The 22,922-nt window shown below is 40.1% G+C and overlaps 1 protein-coding gene across 1 annotated transcript in view; it reads left to right on the top strand.

Annotated features, from left to right (window-relative positions):
* LOC127436502 (plexin-A4) overlaps positions 1 to 22,922 on the top strand; it is a 334,355-nt gene that overhangs the window by 265,698 nt on the left and 45,735 nt on the right. Inside the window, exons 10-21 of the mRNA XM_051690704.1 lie at positions 4,207 to 4,407; positions 7,087 to 7,183; positions 11,027 to 11,217; positions 15,194 to 15,345; positions 16,473 to 16,590; positions 17,226 to 17,362; positions 17,738 to 17,905; positions 18,424 to 18,517; positions 20,347 to 20,586; positions 20,684 to 20,830; positions 21,247 to 21,481; positions 21,650 to 21,792. Coding sequence (XP_051546664.1) covers positions 4,207 to 4,407; positions 7,087 to 7,183; positions 11,027 to 11,217; positions 15,194 to 15,345; positions 16,473 to 16,590; positions 17,226 to 17,362; positions 17,738 to 17,905; positions 18,424 to 18,517; positions 20,347 to 20,586; positions 20,684 to 20,830; positions 21,247 to 21,481; positions 21,650 to 21,792 — 1,923 coding nt within the window. The remainder of the gene's footprint in view (positions 1 to 4,206; positions 4,408 to 7,086; positions 7,184 to 11,026; positions 11,218 to 15,193; positions 15,346 to 16,472; positions 16,591 to 17,225; positions 17,363 to 17,737; positions 17,906 to 18,423; positions 18,518 to 20,346; positions 20,587 to 20,683; positions 20,831 to 21,246; positions 21,482 to 21,649; positions 21,793 to 22,922) is intronic.

Raw genomic sequence — 22,922 nt, 5'->3', positions numbered from 1 at the left:
CTCTGTTCATGCCCACGACCACAGAGGTCGTACCCGAGTCTCTGTGCATGCCCATGACCACAGGGGTCACTCCCGAGACTCTGCTCATGTTTACGAACACTGAGGTCATTTCCCAATCATCCTGGACTCTTAGCCTCGAGCTTGCCACGGCTCCACCTTCCACGGCTTCACCCCTCGAGCCTGCCACGGCTCCGCCTTCCACAGCTTCACCCCTCGAGCCTCCCATGGCTCCGCTTTCCACGGCTTCACCCTTCAAGCCTGCCACGGCTACGCTTTCCACGGCTTCGCCCCTCGAACCTCCCACGGCTCCGCCTTCCACGTCTTCGCCCCTCGAACCTCCCACGGCTCCGCCTTCCACGTCTTCGCCCCTCGAGCCTCCCATGGCTCCGCCTGCCATGGCTTCGCCTCCAAGCCTCCCATGGCTCCGTCTGCCACGGCTTCGCCCACCAAGCCTACTACAGCTCCGCCTTCCACGGCTCCGCCCTCAGAGTCCTCCACGGCTCCAGTCTCTAGTCTGTGGTCGCCACCCAGGCTTCCTGACCCTGTTTCAGCCCTGTGGCTGCCAACCAGGCCTCCTGATCCAGTCCCTACCCTGAGGTGGTCTTCTGGGTCTCCTGGCTGTCCGCCTGATACACTCTGGTCTCCTGGGTCTTCTGGCCATCCACCTGATCTGCTTTGGTATCCTTGGTCTCCTGGCCATCCACCTGATCTGCTCTGGTCTCCTTGGTCTCCTGGCCGTCCACCTGATCTGCTCTGGTCTCCTTGGTCTCCTGGCCGTCCGCCTGATCTGCTCCGGTCTTCTGGGTCTCCTGACCATCAGCCTAATCTGCTCTGGTCTCCTTGGTCTCCTGGCCGTCCACCTGATCTGCTCTGGTCTCCTTGGTCTCTCGGCCTTCCTCCCGATATGCTCTGGTATCCTTAGTCGCCGGCTCCATCTTGGCGCTGCCTCCCTGACCAGCCTTCGTTGGTTGTCAGGAGCCGCCCATTGGGGGGGGGGGGTTCTGTCATGATTCACTGTTGTTTGCCTTGTGTTTCTCCCCTGTCATCTGTTCCTCCCGGACTACACTACCCATAATTCCCTGCCCTCATCACTTCCAGCTGTCCTTGATTGTCCTCACCTGTGTTTCATTAACTTATTACCCATTGTGTATATAATGCCCTGTTGTTTGCTTAGTCTTTGTCAGTTGTTATGTGTTTTGACCTCTTGTTTACTGACCCATTCCCTTCATAGATGTTTTGCTCTGTTCCTGTGTTTTCCCATCATGGATGTTTCTTTTGTTCCTGTGTTTATCCCGTTATCCTGTACTTTGTTTATTTTATTAAAGACTGTTTCACTGCACCTAGATCCAGCTCTCGTGGCTTCCTTCCAGATGTTACAGAAGTGAGCTGACTGCGTACATCAAATTTAAATCTATTCAAAACAAAACAGTTTATGGCACATTTACAATAAGGGGACTCCCATGACAGGCTTTGAACCATGAGAATCAGATAAAAGTGAAATTTCAGAGAAATATTCAACCATTATTTTGAGCTCAGTGAATTCTAGTTTACACAATCCTTAGGCCAGACACAGTAACATATATTATGTCTTTATCTGTACAGAGTGGCATTTGCAAAAATAAAGTTTGCCCGCATCTTCAGGAAGAAACATTTAGCTGTATTATTTAGAGTGCTACAATTGTTGGTAATATATGGACTGTCTGTCTTGCCCGTGCCATCAGTTACGTGCACGCTTTGAGAGAATTTCTGTACACCTAAAAAAAATTAAAATTTCGTTTAACGGTGCTGCGGCATCACATTAGTTGATTGAAAAAGTTCTGGGTGAAAAGCTTACTTGTTCTGGCGGCCATACATATCATCACTCATTTTAGGTGGGCATACGCAAATCCTAAGAAAGATAGGTGAGCATACGCCTTATGCCTGCATATGCCCTAGACTACACTACTGGTTAATGTTCAGTTTAATATCCAGCACCAATCCACACAGACGAAATAATACTAGGCCACCTGATTTTAGAGAATTGAATATTTTCCCTGAACATTTCTATATGAAAAAAATGTTTCCCCCACAATCACAATATTTCAATTTTCTTTATTTATCTTGTTGGTACCGGAGAAAAGCAGTGCTTTGTTTACAGGTGTCTCCATCCAAAATGGCAGTGGGTGTGTGTTTGATGATGTAATCGAAGACTATCTATAGTTCCATTGTAAGTTCCATTGTTTTTGGTGGTAATAGAGCTTAACCTGGAATGTACTTTTAAGCTCAAAGCAGTTTATGGTATGAAATTAAACCAAAAGATGGTCACCATTAATAGCAACATGGTGAAATTCAAGGAAACAAAATCCACTGGCGCTGGTCATGAATAAACATTCTATTCTGTTCTGTTCTATTCTATTCAGTTCAATTAATTTTGTTCTGAAAATACCCATCAGAATTGTGTCTTGAGAAACAGACAATCTGCATATATCATTTGTTTCCTCTTCTGTTCCCGCTTTCTCTTTCTCTCTACTCTGTCATTCTCTCTCTTCAACGTCCTTGTAAAGACTTAATAACCTGGCCAGACAAAAAACATCTCTAGCAGAACAGCATCTCTGAAGACTCCATATTAGAGCCTTCCAGCCTTCAATTATAGTGTTGTTATGCTTGAGGTCAATCACCCTTCACATAAAGCTGCCGGCAGAGCCCTGCTCATCTGTCAATAAGAGACATGGACAGAGGGGGGCCCGGCCAGACACCTTCCCCAAAAAAGGAAGGGCAGCCCGAAGTGACTTTGAAGAGGGATTGGAAATGGATGGTGATGATATTAATGTTTTAGTGGGCAGTTTTCCCTTGCCATGTCTTATTTATGACCAATACCACAGCCAATAAACATGTACACATTATATCAGGGTAACAGGGAGATAAATCATGGCGGTTGGACCTTTAGGCCCAAGACAGGCCCTCATCTCTGGGCTCTATAGACCATTGGGCCGGAGAGCTATTAAGAGGGCACTAGGCTGAAAGTCGGGTCAACGTTGGGCAGCCCTCGGTGGAACAGTTGTGGGTTTTATGCCTGGCTCATTGCTGACAGTAGGTTTTTACTGATGGCTTTAATATCAGAAGCATATGTGGGTGGAGATATAAGGGTCGAAGTGTGAGCAGGGTGAGAGTGTGAGAGCAGTAGTGTCTATTCCCTGGTAAAGACTGCAATTATGCATGTGGGTGGTGTATTTGTTTATTTTGCATGTTAAGATAAGTGTTTATGCTTATCAGCATTAGTGTGCCTGTTGATGTGTTTTAAAGTGACATAGAAACACAGAATGCCTACTGTAAATATCCTGGATGAAAGTGAGGGCTTGTGCTAAATGTTGTTTCTCCACCTCATGCACATACAGCTCAGTGCAGTTGGACTGCAGTGCATCTTTAAACTCACACTCAGTTTTCAATCTGCATTCAGTAGCTGCTTTAGTCCAGATAGCACCTCAGTTTGTATTCATCTTAGAAAGGCCGCTTGAGCACTTTGAATACGCTTTACTGCATAAATACCACTCTGTGCTACATCATTGGATTCTTCGTCAAGATATGAAACACAGTGTTACATCAATATTGCAGAGTTTAGTCAGGGATATACAAACAAAAAAACATTCTGCTCTTTTGCTGTGCTTTGCTGAAGAGTTCTCTATCCTTTTACTGAAATTACATCCTTTTGTCTGTTTAAATTAATGGCAGTCACTTTTATTTCTTTTTGTAGAGAGCCTCTCAAATTATCTATAATGGCTTTTTCAAACTAAGTCCCTGAGCAATCCAGCCATGTTAATGAGCTTCAGACCATTGTTATTGGTCCTTACAGTCCGAAAGCAGTCAAGATGGATTTTGAAGCTAAGAACAGACCCAAACCCATTTTGGTCCTCTGTAGAGTTTTATCTTGAACTCAGCACAGGCTTAACCACTCTGAGAAGAAAGACTAGGGAGAACTGACATGCACAAGTACATCCAAAACAAGACATTAGCAATTAAAGAACCAAAGAATCAAAATTGATATTAATATGTAAGGTAACTTACAATAGTAATATGTAAAGATAATGTACAGTGAGGCAATCATGATCTCTAAATTAACCTGACAGGGTGTTAAGCACCGATGTGAAGCAGACGGTCATTATGCAGTATTTGACTGCATAATTTCATGATTTGCATCAGTATCAAGAATTTATGTTTTTTACCTTACAGGAATGTCCTCAGCTTCTACCAGCAGATCGTATCCTGGTGCCAGTGAATGTGGTGAAACCCATCACCCTTCGGGCCAAGAACCTGCCCCAACCACAGTCAGGCCAGCGTGGGTACGAGTGTGTGCTCACCATACAGGGCGTGGAGCAGAGAGTCCCTGCTCTCCGCTTCAACAGCTCCAGTGTACAGTGCCAGAATACATCGGTAAGACTGTGTTTGTGGTCACGTTAGCCTACATTATGGGGAACGAATGTCCACACAAAGATAGACAAATCTGAAATCACCTACATTGTGAGGTAAACACTATGCTTATTAAAAATGGCTTAATAAACATACTAAATAATGTATTAGACAAGGTCTAAAAAAGTACAAAAAGTGTCTGTGAAGGGATTCAAATCAGAGGATGCAAATTACCATATACTCTAATTGTGTCAGCATTTGTGATATAATATTGATTACCACAAAAATTTATTTCGACTCATCCCTCCTTTTCTTTAAAAAAAGTAAAAAATCTGGTTTACAGTGAGGCACTTACAATGGAAGTGAATGGGGGCCAGTTTTCGAACGTTATAATGCTTACTGTTTCAAAAGTATAGACACAAGATGTTAACAATATGCATGTAAACATAATTGTAGTGTGATAAAATCACTAACCTTTTTTTGTGTAAATTTATAGCCAATTTTACTACTTCGTTGCCATGGCGATGTAATGTCAACAAACCCTAAAACTAAAATGACTGTAACAATTACAATTTTAACAACTTTACAGCTCAAATAATACATGATTTTTAACAGAAGAATTAATGCAAGTGCTTTTATAAAATTATAAGATTCACATTTCTGTGTTTAAAACTTCCAAGAATTGGCCCCATTCACTTCCATTGTAAGTGCCTCACTATATCCTCAATTTTTGCTTTTTTTAAAGAAAAAAAGGGACAAGTCAAAATAAAGTTTTGTGGTGGTCAACATTATGTCACAAATGCTGTCAGTTGAGCTAAACTTGTGTTGAACCCTTTAAAACTCTTTCTGTTCTTTACAGTCAGTTGCTGATCAAAAACTGCAAAAAATAAACATTTAATTCTAATCACGCATAGCACAGAAGAAGTAAAGCCTTTTGAGTCTCTCTCGTTAATATTTACAGATGCTCTTTACAGAACAGCCAGTTTTCTTAAAGAGACAGTGCCGGTTTTTAGCACGTTCAACAAATCAATGTGAATACTTGTAAATAGTACAAATTATGCATGTTAACCATAAAAATTTTGAAAAACTAATAAAATATATTTAGTAAAATTAATATAATGAAAAACTAATAAAATATAATCAGTAATATTAATACTTTCGTAATCGTAAACACTTAGTTAGAAGGTCCCCTGTATAATTAACAGTATTAGCTGGGAGAGAATTTCTTTCATATGTGGGCAAAATGGACATTATAAATGAAATATACCCATATGAATCAATATCGAATCAAACTGAATCGAGAGCTTGTGAATCGGAATCGAATCGGGAAATCTGTATCAATACCCAGCCCTGGTAAACAGTGTATACTGCACAGTATTCAGTAATTAGTAAGCTAGTATTTAATTTTGTAGACTTACTCTATCTTTACACGCTGAGCCACTTCTGAAACACAGACTACTCCAGGAGTGTATGAAGAATGCCAGGGTAAGTGTGCGGGTAACTGTGTGTGGTGCGGAGCTCTTTTTCAAACTGAAGAAAGAATATTTTGAAAAATCAAGATGGCGCAGCAACGTTCCAATGTCATCCTGCTCCCTCCAGCTAAATTATGCGTTTACTTTGAAAATGAGTTTGACATTAGTATAAAAACAATAGAAGTTAAAAGGAAGACCATGACCACCATGATAGAACAAGTGTGTGTGTGGGTTCATTAAATGATTGAGCACATATTTGTGTTTGAACTTAAAGGAATATTCTGGGTTCAATACATGTTAAGCTCAGTCGACAGCATTTGTGGTATAATATTGATTGCAAAACTTAATTTTGACTTGCAACTCCTTTTCTTTAAAAAAAGCACAAATCTGTGTTACAGTGAGGCACTAACAATGGAAGTGAATGGAGCCAATTTGAATGTTAAAATTCTCACTTTTTCCAAAAGTATAGCCACAAGACATGAACAGTATCTGTGTAAAATGATTTTAGTGTGATAAAATCACTTACTAACCTTTTCTGTGTAAAGTTAAAGCCAATTGTGCAACTTTGTTGCCATGACGATGTAATGTCAACAAACCCTAAATGCCTAAATTGACTGTAAAAAGTATGATTTAAACAACTTTACAGCTTAAATAATACATGAGTTTTAACAGAAGAAATAATGTAAGTGCTTTTATAAAATTATAAGCTTCACAATTCTGCATTTAAACTCTCCAAAAATTGGCCACATTCACTTCATTGTGAGTACCTCACTTTAACCTCGATTGTTGCTTTTTTTTTTTTTTTTAAGAAATGGAAGGACAAGTCAATTCATTTTTGTAGTAATCAACATTATGCCACAAATACTGTCGGTTGAGCTTAACTTGTATTGAACCCAGAATATTCTTTTAAGGGAAATCTAAGAAACAAGGTGAAACATGTTAAGCAACAGCAGAAGTCGTAGACAAGATAAGATGTTGTTTAGAGATTGTGGAATCTTATTTTGATAGTGAGTGCATTCTGTCCTGAATATTTAGTACTTGTTTGCTTGTTCTCCCAGCATCAGCAGTGTGGGGATTGAAGAGTCCTCTCCACTGTGTGCTGTGATGACTTACACAAAAATGAACCTGTCAGGAATGATAAAAGTGCTCTTCCTGCAGAACACAACTAGTAAATATGCACTCTCTCTTTCCATCTCTCTCTCTTTCTCTGACTCGGTTCCCATGGCTACAGTACTTATATGATGGGATGGAGATGAGTAGCCTTCCTGTGGATCTGACGGTCATCTGGAATGGAGACTTCAGCATTGACAACCCAGTCCAAAACAAAGGTGAGGCCTGTGATCCGGCAGCTGTGCTGCTACCCCTGGATTCAGTCTCCATGGCAACAGGCTGCAAGCATCCATCCCTTGACATTCTTGTTGGAGTTCACTGCAGAGACCGTCTACCTGTTAACTTCCTCTCATCTCTCTTTTTTCTTTTTTTCTCCCTTTATTTCCTCTTTAATTTGGTTCACAATATATCATGTTCGCACCTTTTGCCTTCTCTCTGTGCATATGCCTTTCCACCAGACAGAAGGTTAGAGTATGCTGTCACAATTAGATCTAGTCTTTAAGTGTTCAGGTGAGTCTTAGTGTGCATGTGCTCATGGCACAATGTGTGTGCCTACCTGTTCAACAGCCAGTCAGATACTCATAGTATAAGGCATCTGGGGATGGTTTCACCAGCTATGCGAACATTGCAACTTAGCCTTGTTGTGGCGTAAATGGGCACTAAGTCACAATTTATACTCTACTAAATATTTGAGCGTTGCACCATTAAACTTAGGTAGGATGTAAACCTACGTATAAACTAAATATTTATGAAAGCCTCCGACCAGGAGTAACGGATGAAATAAAAAAGCAGACAGATATTTTATGACATCAATGAGCTCATGTTTTTGCTTCAGTCCTTCCTACATATATACAATGATGTTGGCATTTACACTCGTTTACATTTACGGGAGAAAACATAATGTGAAGCATGAAATCACTCTAATGGTGCACTTTCCTGTGTACGGTGTCAAGTTTCAACATATACGATAAAAGATATTAAAATGAATAAATATCTGTTTATTCCAGCCTGTTGTTTACGTAATTATTTATTTATTGTCCCTTATTCATTTTAGATACAGTTATTAAATATTGTTATTTACATAGTCTAAATATACCATTAATTAAATCTTATTTTATTACATATTGTATTTTAATGGGGATATATTTATTACAGCTGACAGTTATGTAAGCAAACAAGGTTTGAACATCAACCGTAATGAGATAAAACTGAAATGCACAGCTTTTTAATACTTCTGTGTACAAATTTGAAGGTTGTTTATTGGATCAATACAGGTAAATGTCATATTATGTGACTACGCATTACTTTACTGAGAGCTTGTGACCTACTAGTTAAGTCTTGCCTTAAGAACAGGTGGTGCAACCAAATTAAACACTGACAAACTAACAAGTAGTTACTAAGCCCTTAGTGTGAACTTTACATCCCAACTTATGTGAGAACTTACGCACAGCTGGTGCAACCCTACCCTGTTCTTTAGCCAATAGATGCCTTCTGCCAAGAGAGAAAGAAGAAGAAACAGAGGGAGAAAGAGACTGATGCATTTGCTTCCAAATTAGACATGATGAATAGAGACTCAACCAATTATAAGCTGAAATCAAATCTAAAACTTTGAACTGAATTTTTTTAATCTGAATTTGTTAGCCTGAATTTTGGATCTTAAGTTTTAATGTTGCAAAAATAAATAAATAAATAATATAAACAGTAATTTTGATGGATTATAATGTAAAATATTTAATAAATAAACTACTTAATTTAGATAGATTTATGATTAAAACAAGACAACTATTTGCCAGTGCTGTAAGAAAAAAAAATATCTCTCTTCATTTGAGATATACTATCTAAAAACTAATCTTAATATATTATGCACTTTTGCTTCTCAAGTGATTTTGCCTTGTATTAAGGATGTTTAGATATTTTAATGGAAAACAAGACAAAACACTAATTAAGGATTTTTTTTTCTTTTTTTTCTGCCATTAGAGAAACATTCAGACTAATTGGAAAGGCTGTGTTAGCCTTCAGAAACTTTAAAAATCTGTGTCACGACCAGAAAAGATGAAAACATTTGCATTGATATGACATGGGATGTAATTTAAAGTTAAACATGTCCCGCTTTAATTCAAAACAAACCAATGAGCACTTTACATTGCTTGAATGTGTGTGTCACGGTCCTGTGACACTCTGTCAGTCTGGGTTTTTGATTCTGACAGGACCGTGGCATCATCGTCCCATGTCTGTCTTTGTGTGAGCATGCAGTTTCGGTTGTATTCCCTTCCGTGCTCTCTTCGGTCCGTTTTGTTTCATGTCTGGAGTATGGTGTCTGTATCCTGACCTCCTGTCTGGTTTGGTTTCGGTCTGTGTCGGGATCTGGACACTCATGCTCCATGTCTATTATTGACGTGGGTGCATCGCGCTTATGTCATCTTGGCAGCATGCATCCGTGTCAATAGTTTGAACGCAGGTGCGCCTAACATCAACCTTGTGTTGTGTGCCTGGGTCGCGAGCTGTCTTCATGTTGTACTGAGGTTCGGTCACTTCGGTCTAAGGTGTCGTGTGTGTGTGTGTGTGTGTGTGTTGCCAAACTCTCGCACAAGTGTCCTGTCCTGTTTTTGTCACCATTGGCGTGCATTACGTGGCGTTTGCCTCGCGATGTATGCTCAGATTTCGTTCAATGTGAGAATGCGTGGCATCGCTTTGTTTGGCGTTGCTACGCATTCTCTCGTCTTGTTTGTCGGTTGGCATGGGCGTATATTGCCTTATTGTCTTGCTGATGTGCGCTCATGCCATTCAGGTGTTTTGTTGTCTTGTGAGAGTACGTGGCTTTGTTTTGTTTCTGTATCGCCACGTGTCTCTCTGTCTAACTTCATACCCCGCCTCCTTGTTTGCTTATTATTAGTTAATTTGCCTCACCTGTCCCCTGTTTGATTTCTATCCCTATTTTAGTCTTCTCGTGTTTGCTGTCCAATGCCAGTTCGTCTTGTTTCCAGTCTTGTGTGTTCCAGTCAGTCTTGTTTGTTGGGCTCGTTCATGTCGGTCCTGTTTATCAGCACTGTTCCCGTCCGGTCGGTCCTGATTCCCAGTTACCCTCTGCCCCAGCTCTGGATTATTTGTTTTCCCCTACGGGTTGTTTATGTTTGTTTTCCCCCTTGTGAGAATTTATGTTGGATTTAGTTTTTGTTTATATAAATCTCCTTATTTTTAACTTTGCTTTTGGGTCCTGCCTCTGCATTGTGTGTGTGTGTGTGTGTGTGTGTGTGTGTGTGTGTGTGTGTGTGTCTCTGAGAAGGTTTGGCTAATTTAACTTAGAAAGTAGAGTATGTAAGATTCCTCCCTCGCCACTCGCTGAGGGGGAGCCACCCAGGGGGCATTAGTTGATGGACAGATCATGCAAGCATCTAATAGCAATTAAAAATGCCTGTCTGGTTGCCATGGAGATGAAACGTAATAGCGATTTACCAGGGAGCAAAGGAGATGAGCGTTGATCTTCAGAGCTGAGAGAGAGGGAAAAGGGATCTAGAGACAACTAAAAGTGATTTCTATCCTTACACATTTCTTATCTCTTCATTTCATACTTGCATCATTTCTTATCACATTTCTTGACTTATTAATTCCATTTCTGCAAATTTAATTAATATATACAATTAACTCTATACAGTATCTGTTTATAGTATACTAAATAAAAGAAATAAAATACCCAATTTTTTTTTAAATACATGTTCTCACTGTGCACGATTCTTTGGGGCAGATTATTCCAAAGAAGAAAAAAAAAAGGTTTGTCTTTGTAATTTTCAAAATTTAAACACATCCCCTTTAATTTTTCAATGCCCACTTTTCATGGTTCAAACACTGATGAATAAAATCAAGCCCCATCTAGAATTTTTATCTAGTTGAATATCCTTTTTTATTTGGAAATATATGTCAGATTATGGAAGTAAAAGGGTTTGTGAACACAGTTGTGAAAAAAGACATGTTGATTTTAACTTGTTTGAGTGCCCAGTTCACTTTGATTGATGTCCCACGGGTCTTCCAACCTGACTTGACCTCTGCCCTCTCTGTTTCCCCAGTGCACCTGTACAAGTGTGACGCGCGGCGGGAAAGTTGTGGACTGTGTCTAAAGGCAGACCCTCTGTTCGGCTGTGTGTGGTGTAAGGGAGAGAACCGTTGCTCACTGAAACAGCACTGCCCTCACCCGCAGAGCATGTGGCTCGAGCACAATGGCATCAATAGCAAGTGCACGCATCCCAGAATCACTAAGGTAAACCTGTACAGAAGCACAAACACCACAACTTACTGTATACCATAACATAGAGTGGGGTCCAAAAGTTTCAGACCACTTTTGTTTGAATGACAGCATGCACTCGAGCTGGCTTCACAAGCTGAACTCCACAAGTTGGTGTTCACCTGATGATCCATGTTATCCAACATGGTTTGAGTGTTCCAAAAACATATTGTGTGTTTCAGTGGATACAAGAAAATTTGAAGGAGCTAACATGATCAGTGTGACAAATTGCTTGCATTTGATTAGTGAGCAACTGTAGAAATAGTGCAGCATCTTTCAGCAATTTTACATTATAATGTTTCTTTTTAGGATAACCCCCCCCCCCCCCCACCCCCTTTATTTTCAGGTTTAAATTAGATTTTAAATCCCAGATTTTCAATGTGGTCACAGACTTGTGGACCCAACTGTAATCAGTATACACAGGCCACTGCCGATGACTAAGGGGACACCTTTAGGGCTGACAGATTAAGTTTACGATTGGAGTGGAAGAGATCCTCAATGGAGAATTATGAATTCCAGTGCCCTTTTATTTAGGGCTGGGGTTAAACTGTCAGCCTTTAGTGTCTTGGTTCTCACCCTCCTTAGAGTAATATCTTGTTCCACAAGTACAACAAAACCTTTGTACAGTAACACAGAGCTAGATGTTGCAGAGCAGCTCAGCTCACAGTCAGCAAAGATCTGTACCGACTGACATGCACATGCTTTATGGTTAATCCTCATTGTGGAGATGGGCAACGGATAGAGGAGGAAGAAGGAACATATGGGTAGATTGCTGAAAGAGATATGATGAAAGTGTGACCTTGGGGGAAATACTGAGGGAGAACAAATGGTGAGAGGGAGTGGATGGATTGAGGTGAGGAGGAACATTATCAACCCCATCTCTAGCGCCACATCAAAATAATTGATGAACATATAAAGAAAAGGGAGAACTACCTGTTTGAGAGCTGCCTGCTCTGAGTGACAGACAGCACATGTGCCAGAAACGTATTAATCACTCTCAGAAATCTGTTGGCATGAGGAAATGCTCATTCACAACAAATACAAAATAGAAAAGAAAATACAGACAAATCTGCTCAATAGTATAACCCAAAGGATGCAAAATATATAAATTGATTAACAAAGTCAAAATCGCATGAAACATTAGTAACTTGCATGTTATATATTTAATATATGTCTAGATTTTTATATTGTCTGAAGAAAATATGAGTGGTGCTTGCCCGTGAAAAACTCATAGCCACAATTTTAGGGTGCTGTGGAAAGTTACCAGTGTCTTATGTAGTTGCTAATATGTTCTGCATAGTTGCTAGGGTGTTCTGGGTGGTTGCTTGATGGTTGCTTATGGCCTAATTCAAAAGAGCCCATCCTCAAGTCTCCATGACATTCTGGTTCCTAGATATTGCTTAAATCCCTCCTAACCTAGTAGCACTAATTTTATCAGAGAAATCCAGTTCATCCTGCTTGAAGTATACAACAATCCATTAAATATTGTTCACTACTATCACTTTAAACATTTACCAGTTCCTAGATCATAGCCGAGGTTCTAATTAACACATTGAAACACAAATAAAATTGAATGAAGCCAGACAGAGCTGTGGATAATGTGAGGGAAGTCCAGGATTGATCTGCTCTATTTTTATTCCATCAGAGCAGAAGCGTATCGTAGCTCTCCTTTGCTCTCTCTCTCTCTCTCTCTCTCTCTCTCTCTCTCTCTCTCTCTCTGTGATTACCGCTCTCAACATCTTTCTTTGAATTGATCAGCCCACAGGTCGTAATGTATTCTAATGCACTCTATTACTCTGGCATCGCAGCTGAAGAATCTTTAGCTGACATTGAAGTAGATGGTGATTAAGTGCTTTTCTCCAACAACCGTCAATTAGCTTGTCAAAGTCACAAATCTAATCAACTTCCCATCTCCTAATGAAAAGAGACTACTCTCTTTCTCTCCCTCTCATACTCATTTACACCCTTTGTCCGTTCCCTCAGTAGAGGGTTGTAATTTTACACTGACTTTCCTGTAAAGTATCAGAGTAGGTCTGTTATTTCACAAATGTCTGCAATGAAAATTAAAAAACAATATCAGAATAATTTGGTACTGCAAAACATATACTGGTCCCACAGAACTAATAGAAGGGCATTATAAAGATTTAGCTAAAATCAATCATTGCCTTTGAGTAAGACTTTGAAGGCTTTGATTAAACCAGATTACTAGAGAGATAAATTCTGACTGTTCCATAATGTTCTTTAAAATGTTTCAGTCAGGCAGGGTGTGATCACATTACATTGGCATGTTTAAAATTTAAACACACAGTCAGAGCCTTTGAAATATCAATATTCCCACAGTGCTTTGAAGCTAATAAAAAACGTGAATATCTCTGCTAAATTCAGTATACAGTTTATGTGATGGGTTAAAGGGAAATTACATCTCACCAGGCTGCTAATGAGATCTCTGACCTAAAGCTGGGTCTGGGAGGAAATAATGACAGAGTTGAGATGTTAACCATGTCTGTATTTCCTTTTGGGATCTGACGGCCCCCCATTTTGCCAGATGAGGAATCGGTGTCCTACATTTGGCCTAATAGCCCAGCTGCCAATACACTTAGTGTGGCCCAATCTCAGGTACACTGAGGACATGCAGGTCAAGACTGTCAGATTGAGTTTGAAAGGCACTTTTTATAGTGTTGTTGAATAGACACTCAATAAAGCCAAGTTCATCTCATGTGATTTCAGCTATGCACTGACCCGTATTATTCACAGCATTACATTTATTCCCTGCCTGCTAGCTATCTCCCCCTTGTTTCTTTCTACCCCTCATAAAACTGTTTCAGACAAGGATGTCTATAATACCTGGAGAAAGCTATCTTTTTGCATTCTCATTCATTTCAGTGGCAGTTACTTGACTGGCGCAGGACCCTCCAAAAGTGTGCAATTTGAAATATGCCATCTTTGCTCATGGGCACTCAGTTCAGTATAGGACAGAGGGAACAGAGGTTAAACATGACAGCCTCAACCAACCGCAGGGTAAATGCTTATTAAGTGCCATTTACCCTTTTGGCGGTTGGGAGGCCATCTCTGTGGATTCTCCTTCCTGCTCCAGGCTTTCCATCAAACCGGCGAATGAAAGGGCGAGTGGCATCACTGTTGGTGCCCAACTGTGCTGTCTCCACTCACAAAAGTGCCCGCATTCTCCACCACTGTGGCGGGCGAGTTTGCACTTTACATCATGTGATATCTGTTGTATGGCACATCAACTGTCAAATTAAGTGATTAAGTGGGGTTCTTTTTGGTGGCTTCATGTTAATGCACCATAAATGCCATTTCTAAAAGTATTTAATGAAACAGTAGCCAACTGTTTATGTTAATGGTATGTTACCAACAAAAGCATTAAAATGCAATAGATGGCATCATGTGAGTGCATGAAAGATACATTAATTCTAATCTGATGGATTTTGGTACTGCTTAGCAGCCCTTGTACAAAGAACAAGAGGTGTTTGATCACCTGATGTGCGCAGATGAAAATAAGCATCCTCGTGCAAGGCTGTATTTATATTCAAAACTTAGCAGCATATGATTTTACATGCTGGTGTTGGCATATTTCTCCCAGACGCTGGCTCTGTGTTCATAAATTAGCACGGCTTTGTTTTTGTTATAGGCAGGACTAGGTTGTGTGGCTGATCATTATTCACCATAAGAGCACAGGCTTTGCTGTTCTGACAGAGTATGGCCCAGTTATCCCACTGAACCAAATAACTCACAGCTTCTCCCACTGCCACCCTACCCTGACACTCATTGACTCCTGCAGGTGCATGAAGGAATCCTTTGCTAAGTCATTCTCCACTTCCTGTTGGCTCATACCAGTGATGGGGGGTGTGGGAGATTTCCATGTTGTTTTTTTAGTTTATTGGAATCATTGGATGTAATGCTTCCCTGTGTCTCCATGGCAACTTGTCTGCAGATCACCCCACTCAAAGGGCCTCGTGAAGGAGGAACGCTGGTAACTATCCGTGGTGAGAACCTGGGGCTGGAGTTCAATGAGATTAAGGACAATGTGAAGGTTGCAGAGGTGGAGTGCACACCAGTACCTGAGGGATACATTCCAGCAGAACAGTAAGTGTTCAAATTCAGGTTATCAGGCCTAAGCCTGGCTTTACAAAACACTTTTCAGTTGTAGAAGTTTTAGTGTTAGGGTTTACATGCAATCTTGTAATACCAGGCTAGATTGAATTTGAAATGTGTAATTTTTTCCAATGTCAAAATACATTCTCCTATTCCTTTTTAATATGCAACTAAAAGTAAGCCATATGTAGGTTGATTTCCCAAAAAAGTGTAAACACTGTTGCTCTGTGGCGGTATCAAACATGATGATTGCTCTTTTTGTTTGAGCTTCCCGGCCAGCCCAACATAGAAACATTCCTCAACCAATGGCATGAATGGATTGGTTTGTTCGGCCAGTGGAAGACGGGGGAAGTGTTCAGGAAAACTTTTTGAAAACAGTCATTATTTTTGCAATTCCATTTAGTGATGCTAGTGGCACAGAAATTATGCACTTAAACCTGGTCTAAATTATGGCATATCCCTTGAATAGCCTCAGTAGATTTATTTCAAGTCTCCAAAGAATGTTTAGTTCCAGATGTAGCAGGTAAGCATAATGCATGCCTATTAAATATTGCCAAAACCCCACATCATTTTTAAGTGCCCAATATGGATAGGCAGTAAACACAGAGGAGAACATTAAACAAACTTTTAATCCCAGTTCAAGACAGCAAAATATAATTTTGCGTTATTTGGCAAGCATTTGTGAAAACCCTGCTGACAGCTTGATAAATTCTCCAGTATTAATGTCCTGATGTTAAAATCTCTCTCTTTCAGTCTGCATTTCTCTCCTCTGGGTAGTTCCAGCACAAGTGTATTATTATTATTGTTTTTTTAAACACTATGATAAGCCTCTTATCATGCTGTGTGATAAAGTTTGACACCTGTCACGGAATGAGGAGCCAGATTATTTCATGTATTAACCTTTCATCTCCAAGACTCATGCATTTATTATTATGGCAGAGACAGAAATGTTTAAAGTCTCTCATTTAATATGTTTCAGAAATGGTTTATTTTTTGACAAGGCATATCAGAACAGTGTTTTTGTGGAGTTATTCTGGTCGATTGATTGTGCATGTGTGTGTGTGTGTGTGTGTGTGTGTGTGTGTGTGTGTGTGTGTGTGTGTGTGTGTGTTTTGCAGGATTGTGTGTGAAATGGGAAAAGCAGAAAAAAGCCAGTTTGCTGGAAATGTCCAAGTGTGCATTGGAGAGTGTCGTCCCGAGTTCATGGCCAAGTCATCCAAGTACTACTTTTTCGTGGTGAGTACCTCAGCAAAATACTGGCCATAAAATAACCCCCAATGAGCCGCTGGTCTGTCCTCCATGATCTTAATCAAGCCTTTGCCACTTCAGGGTTGAAAGTGCCTGGATTTACTGTTGTCACTCTAATAAATAGTGAACACTTTGGCCTTGTGGCCCTGTTGATGTACTTAGTCATATCAGTAGACACTTGACTCCACCAAGTGTTGGGTCAACACCCAGAGAGTCTTACCATAAAACTTGCATTTTATAGCCAGCCACAGTCATGTTTATATACCTCTGCCTATCTCTCTCTCGTATCTTTCATACACCCAGTGCATGTACTGATATAAAAACCATCAGATTGATATCCAGCCAACCAAATGAACTTAGCTGCAGTATAAAAGCTACTGTTATGGACCCATTCATACACTATCAGTTTTATGCAATCATTAATGACTTTTATGTCTCGGTTTGATTGGGTTGTAATTGGGTTATGTGACATGAGGTGCTTGTGACCAACTGTGGTCTTTTCAACAGGAAAAGAGAGAGAAAGGAATGGGAAACATGAGTGATTGCCACTTCACCTCTGTTGTTGTGTGTTTTGTATGCTTGTCAGTAATTCCCAGTGGTTGTTTTGACCTGAATTCCCACAGGTCCCCAGATTGTTGAGTCTAAAGCCCAGTCGAGGGCCGGTATCTGGCGGTACCATCGTCAACATTACAGGCAGTTACCTGGATGCTGGCAGCAATGTCTCCATTATGTTCAAAGATCAGAAGTGTACCTATCAAAGGTAGGGTCTGACCGACAGGTATAGTATAGCAATGCCCTTCATGGTGTCATGGTTCTAGGTTGGTTTGCCGGTCATTCAATGCCTCAAACTGAGGGAGAAAATCAATATAGATATTAAGTGCTTTAGAGTTTCTTATCTTTAATAAATAACATCAATAACCATCACTTTGTTCTTGTTTTACATTGTCTGATCATATAAGTACATTAGATTAATAAAGGCCTTTTGCTTTGCTTTAATGGCAAGAAAATCTTCATAGCCTGAATGATGTAAAACACTGCACCACATGTGCTTAAAACTCTTATCTGTATAGCCCATTGACTATTCACAGAGATCTGAAAAATATCAATGATTGTTTTTTACTGTTTTATAACATAGGAGAGGAGGACAGTGGATAACATGCCGCTCTCACGCATCAATGCAAGGCTATGGGAACGTGTCTGTATCTGTGTTTGTGGATAAAGCTCACATTCACAAAGATCTCAAGTTTGAGTATGCGGAGGACCCCACTATCACCAAACTGGAACCTGAGTGGAGTATTTTCAGGTGTGTGTTCTACAAATGCCAAAAAAGGTCATGGATGCTATGCTAAACACAATTTTAGATAACTGGATAAAGTTATATATTTTATATATGGTCAAAAGTTAATAAATTAAAGCTGATTTGTGTAATTTTTTCATATTAAAATTATTATTATATACAAGCTTAATATACTGCAATATAAGCAAACTGTCAGTAAGCTATTTATTGGTTTATTTCACCTAAACATGTAACTCTGTGGCACCTTTGTTTATTGCTGGACACAGCAGTCCAGTCCGACAGTATCGTTGGCCAATGGAAGACGGCAGAATTTTAATGGAATTTGTTTGAAAATAGCGATTATTTTTCTGGTGGTGCAGTAATGACACACTTCAGATTTAATTGTTGATTATTTTTACAAAATTAATAGCACAATTGTCAATCAAGAATTTTGCAATTACAAACATGAAGCATTGCCACATAAAGAACGACAACATGTGAAAGTTAGAAAATGCATCTTTTAAAACATGGTGTTGATTTCACAGTGGCAACACACCAGTGACCGTGACCGGGACCAACCTGGACATCATCCAGAACCCTCTGATCAGAGCCAAATACAAGAACTTAGAGGCGGTCAACGTAAGTACAGACATTTTCCATACAGAAAACAAGCACTCGGCCCTTACCTAAACTTAGACTAGTAAACTGAAATGACCATTAGCAGACTATTCCCTCTGCTCCAATCACCTGTGTTGGCTGCACCTCATTGGATCCAGGACAGAAGCTGTAGAAAAGAGAGAGAGAAAGACAAAGAAACAGACAGAGAACAGGAAGGCTGCCAGATCCCAGCAGCTGTAGCAGCAATGCGGGAAAGAGGAGAATGCCGTTACACAGGGTGGATGCCTAGACAAGGGTATCATGTGTCCTGTCTTCAGAATGGATCCAAGAGCCATGGGAGGCTGCACTCAGTGAGATCTGATTGAAAGGCAACAGAGACAAAAGACCGTAATGTTATCTTGTGCATGTATCTCACACATGGCCGCGTTTAGCATCTGGGCTGCGATATGATTAAGCCTTGGCACACTGTTTCTCAAAGCACAGTGGAATAAAAGTCATACCCTGCCTCTGAAGTCATTTGTGTGGCACGACTCATACGTCTCATATCCTTGTTTGTAATGTGATCAGTCAAAACTAGTTTGAAAAGAGTTTGACAGGACTGTGTGCTCTGAAACAAACAGTGACCTGAAATCTATTTTATCTTAAATGATTACACCCTTTTTGACCTTTTATAGAAGTCTTTGTGTTAGAGGAAGTGAAGGGTCAGTTATGGATTTGTCTGTCTGGTTGCTACTGCTTTGCAAGGAGTCCAATTAAAATGACTGGATTGTTGAGATGCTAGTGATGACGAGTCTGCAAACTGCGGGCATATCAAAGGCTTAAAGTGTGGCCATTTTAAAAGTGCTAATCATTTCATGCTGCTTTGTAGAGTAGACCTATATCTGTTTGTGTGTGTGTTGGGGGGGGGTGGGTAAGAATCTATAGTTTGTACAGTATAAAAATCATTATGTCTATGGAGAGTCCGCATAAGGATAGCTGCACCAACATGTGTGTGTGTGTGTGTACATGTTTATACTACATTGTGGGGACCAACTGTGAGGGAAATGGCTTATTAAACATACTAAATGATGTTTTTTTGAAAATGTAAAAATGCAAAAAGGTTTCTGTGAGGGTTAGGTTTAGGGGTAGGTTTAGGGTTAGGGGATAGAGATTATTGTTAGATCTGTATAAAATCCATAAATTGCATGGACATCTATGGAAAGTCCCCACAATGATATAAAAACAAGTGTGTGTGTGTGTGTGTGTGTGTGTGTGTGTGTGTGTGTGGATCAAGTTTCGCCTACATCATGGGGAGCACATGTCACCACAAGGAATGGTAAAATCTGAAATCACCTACATTGTGGGGACCAGCAAATGGTGTCCATGAGGAATACTGTTTAGTAAACATGCTAAAAGTTTTAATGAGAATGTAAATATTCAAACAGTTTTCTGTGAAGGTAAGGTTCAGGGGCAGGGTTAGGGTTAGGGCATAGAAAATATCATTAGCTCAGTATAAAATCAAAAGGAACCAATTGAAAGTCCCCACCATGATCCAAAAGTAAATGTGTATTTGTATGTGTGGGACTTAAATTTTAGGGAGATGAAATTAAATCTCGGTTCTGACTAAATTATTTAACATGGAATAATTGCCTTCTAAAACAAAAATGTCTTGTTTCAGAACATCAAAATAGATCACACACTCATAGAACTCTCCACTGTTGCTTATAATCTAAATCCATTATCCATTCATCTGAATCCAATAATATTGTTCATCTAAACCAATGGATATTGTTTTACTTACAACATGGTCTGCAAATGTGACTTGAGATTTTTTTTAATGGGCATCTGTTCCACCTATTTCCACCTACCAGACGTGTCAGGTGTTGAGTCCCACCACAATGCAGTGTATGGCCCCAGAGCTTCCCTATAGTCTGAGCAGACTGAAGGAAGTACCAGAAAGGCCCGATGAATTCGGCTTCATCCTGGACAACGTTCAGTCTGTGCTGGCCCTCAACAACACCAACTTCATCTACTACCCAAACCCAGTGTTTGAACCACTCAGTATGTCTGGAGTCCATGAGCTCAAACCAGGATCCCCTATTATACTCAAGGTATTATTGCTATTTCATACTGCAATTACCAAATTCTCTATCAGTCCGAGATCATAGTTGGTAGATCATTGTCCATTGATGATTGTCTGAATTTTAGGGTAGAAACTTCCTGCCTCCAGCCCCAGGTGGTAATGGAAAGCTCAACTATACTGTTCTGATTGGAGATAAACCTTGTTCGTTAACTGTATCAGACACTCAGCTGCTCTGTGAATCACCCAATCTGACTGGACGCCACAAGGTCTTGGTAAGTTGCGTTGTGGGTTGCACACTCTTTGTTTAAAATCCTAAGTAAATTCCTAATAAGATATATTAAAGGAAAATAAAACTACTTGTGCTTCTGAATTGGAACTCTGTGTGTCTGGCTGCTCCACCAGATGCTTGTAGACAGATCAAGAGAGTGCCATATAGTCACAAAAAGAACAGATACATTGTCCCCCTCTGCTGTTGGGACGCTTGCTTTACTATCATACAATAACACTGAATAAAGTATAATTCCTTTGTCAGTAGATGTATTTTGGTCTGCTACAAATCTTATATCTGAATTAGTATGGTCTTGTACATGGTACCACAAAACATCGAAGAAATGAAGGATACAAAATAATTTACTTACTGCGAAGGATTGCTTTCATTCAAATCTTGATCAAATGTGCTCCGCTTTAGGCCCGTGTGGGTGGTATCGAGTTTTCCCCAGGTGCAGTCCACATCACTTCAGACAGCCCCCTCAGCAGCACAGCCGTCATCAGCATCGCCGGGGCCGGAGGCCTCCTCATCTTCTTCATTGTCATCGTCCTCATCGCCTACAAGCGCAAATCCCGTGAGAGTGATCTTACTCTTAAACGCCTACAGATGCAGATGGACAATCTGGAGTCCAGAGTAGCCCTGGAGTGTAAAGAGGGTAAGTAGTCTCAATCCAGGATTTGAGACTTGTGTAAGCAAGCAGCAAAATTGGTTTGACACTGGATTAGAGATCTCATTCTGGATTGTTGGGTGGAACTTGGTTTGTCAGGAGACATATTTAGTCACTATAGACTTTTTCTGTTTGTCATGTGTCTTCCGCATGCAGCATTTGCAGAGCTGCAGACAGACATTCACGAGTTGACCAGTGATCTAGACGGAGCAGGCATTCCCTTCCTGGACTACCGCACATATACCATGCGAGTTCTTTTCCCTGGTATTGAGGAGCATCCTGTCCTTAGAGACCTAGAGGTAACCTAACAGTTTTACTGTTGCAATGATGCTAAATAAACCTAATTTGATTGCAGGTTCGCACCTTACATTGTCATTTTTTATTGAAAATATTTTATAGTCAAACATTGTGAAAAATATTAAATCTTTATTAAGGCGTCTTTACACAGCAGAGTCAAGCCTGCTCTGAGCCTGCTCAAAATTCTGTGTTAAGACGCAAAAGCCAAGTTAAGTCTGCTCTGACCCACCTCAGTCCCTAGAATCAAAGGCTGTTTTCGTAATATTTTTTTAAAACAATAATCTCATAACATTATTTATGAAGTTGTTATTGCTGTTTAAATGCATGTATACCTGCTCTGAGCAGTATTAAACGGTCTGTGTAAATGCAAGCTGCTGTGCCACCTTTGCAGTGTAAAGATGGCTTAAGAGACCTAGCCATTATTGTGCCCATTAATTACCATACATTTCCAGTAACAGTTTTATTTTTGTGCAGTGGACCCTTTTCACAGACTGTTATGATGCGTTTACGCATGTATTTTTAATTATGTAGAGTAAATGTTTATCTTATTCTTTGTTCATTATTACCCTAGCATTAATTTAAAACAAAACTAGTCAACACTGCTGCAACGGGATTTCAAATACAGCTGCTGAGGGAGTGACAGTAAATTTGGTATCTTTCTCTCTTCTGACTGCCATGATCCATCTCTCCCATTTTTTTCCTCTTTTGGAAAGTCATGACAACATAATAGTGGAATATTTATTTTGCTGTTGGGGCAAAGGGAAACACACAAATGTTTTGCTGTCATCACATATAACCACTATAGAAGTTTACCTTTCAGTTCACTACATGAATTCCAAACCTGGAAATATGAAAAGGATCCATACTAAATTTGAATTTTAATGGCCCCTTACTTGGATACAATCTTACATGCATGTAATCATTGTGGGAGGAACAGTAACAATAATAGCTTCAAAGTATTTTATTTTATTTATTTTATTTTTTTTTTTGTTCTGAATGACTCGCAGCTTAGTGGGGTTGTTGGGAATTAAAGCTGTCACTGTGTTGTTTGTGTTCACCCTCAGTAAACAAAAGGCAGCAGCTCTCATTATAATCTACATGCAGTCTCTCTCTCTCTCTCTCTCTCTCTCTC

This window comes from Myxocyprinus asiaticus, chromosome 47, assembly GCF_019703515.2.
Source record: "Myxocyprinus asiaticus isolate MX2 ecotype Aquarium Trade chromosome 47, UBuf_Myxa_2, whole genome shotgun sequence".
NCBI lineage: Eukaryota > Metazoa > Chordata > Actinopteri > Cypriniformes > Catostomidae > Myxocyprinus > Myxocyprinus asiaticus.
This window is presented reverse-complemented; position numbering and strand designations above follow the sequence as displayed.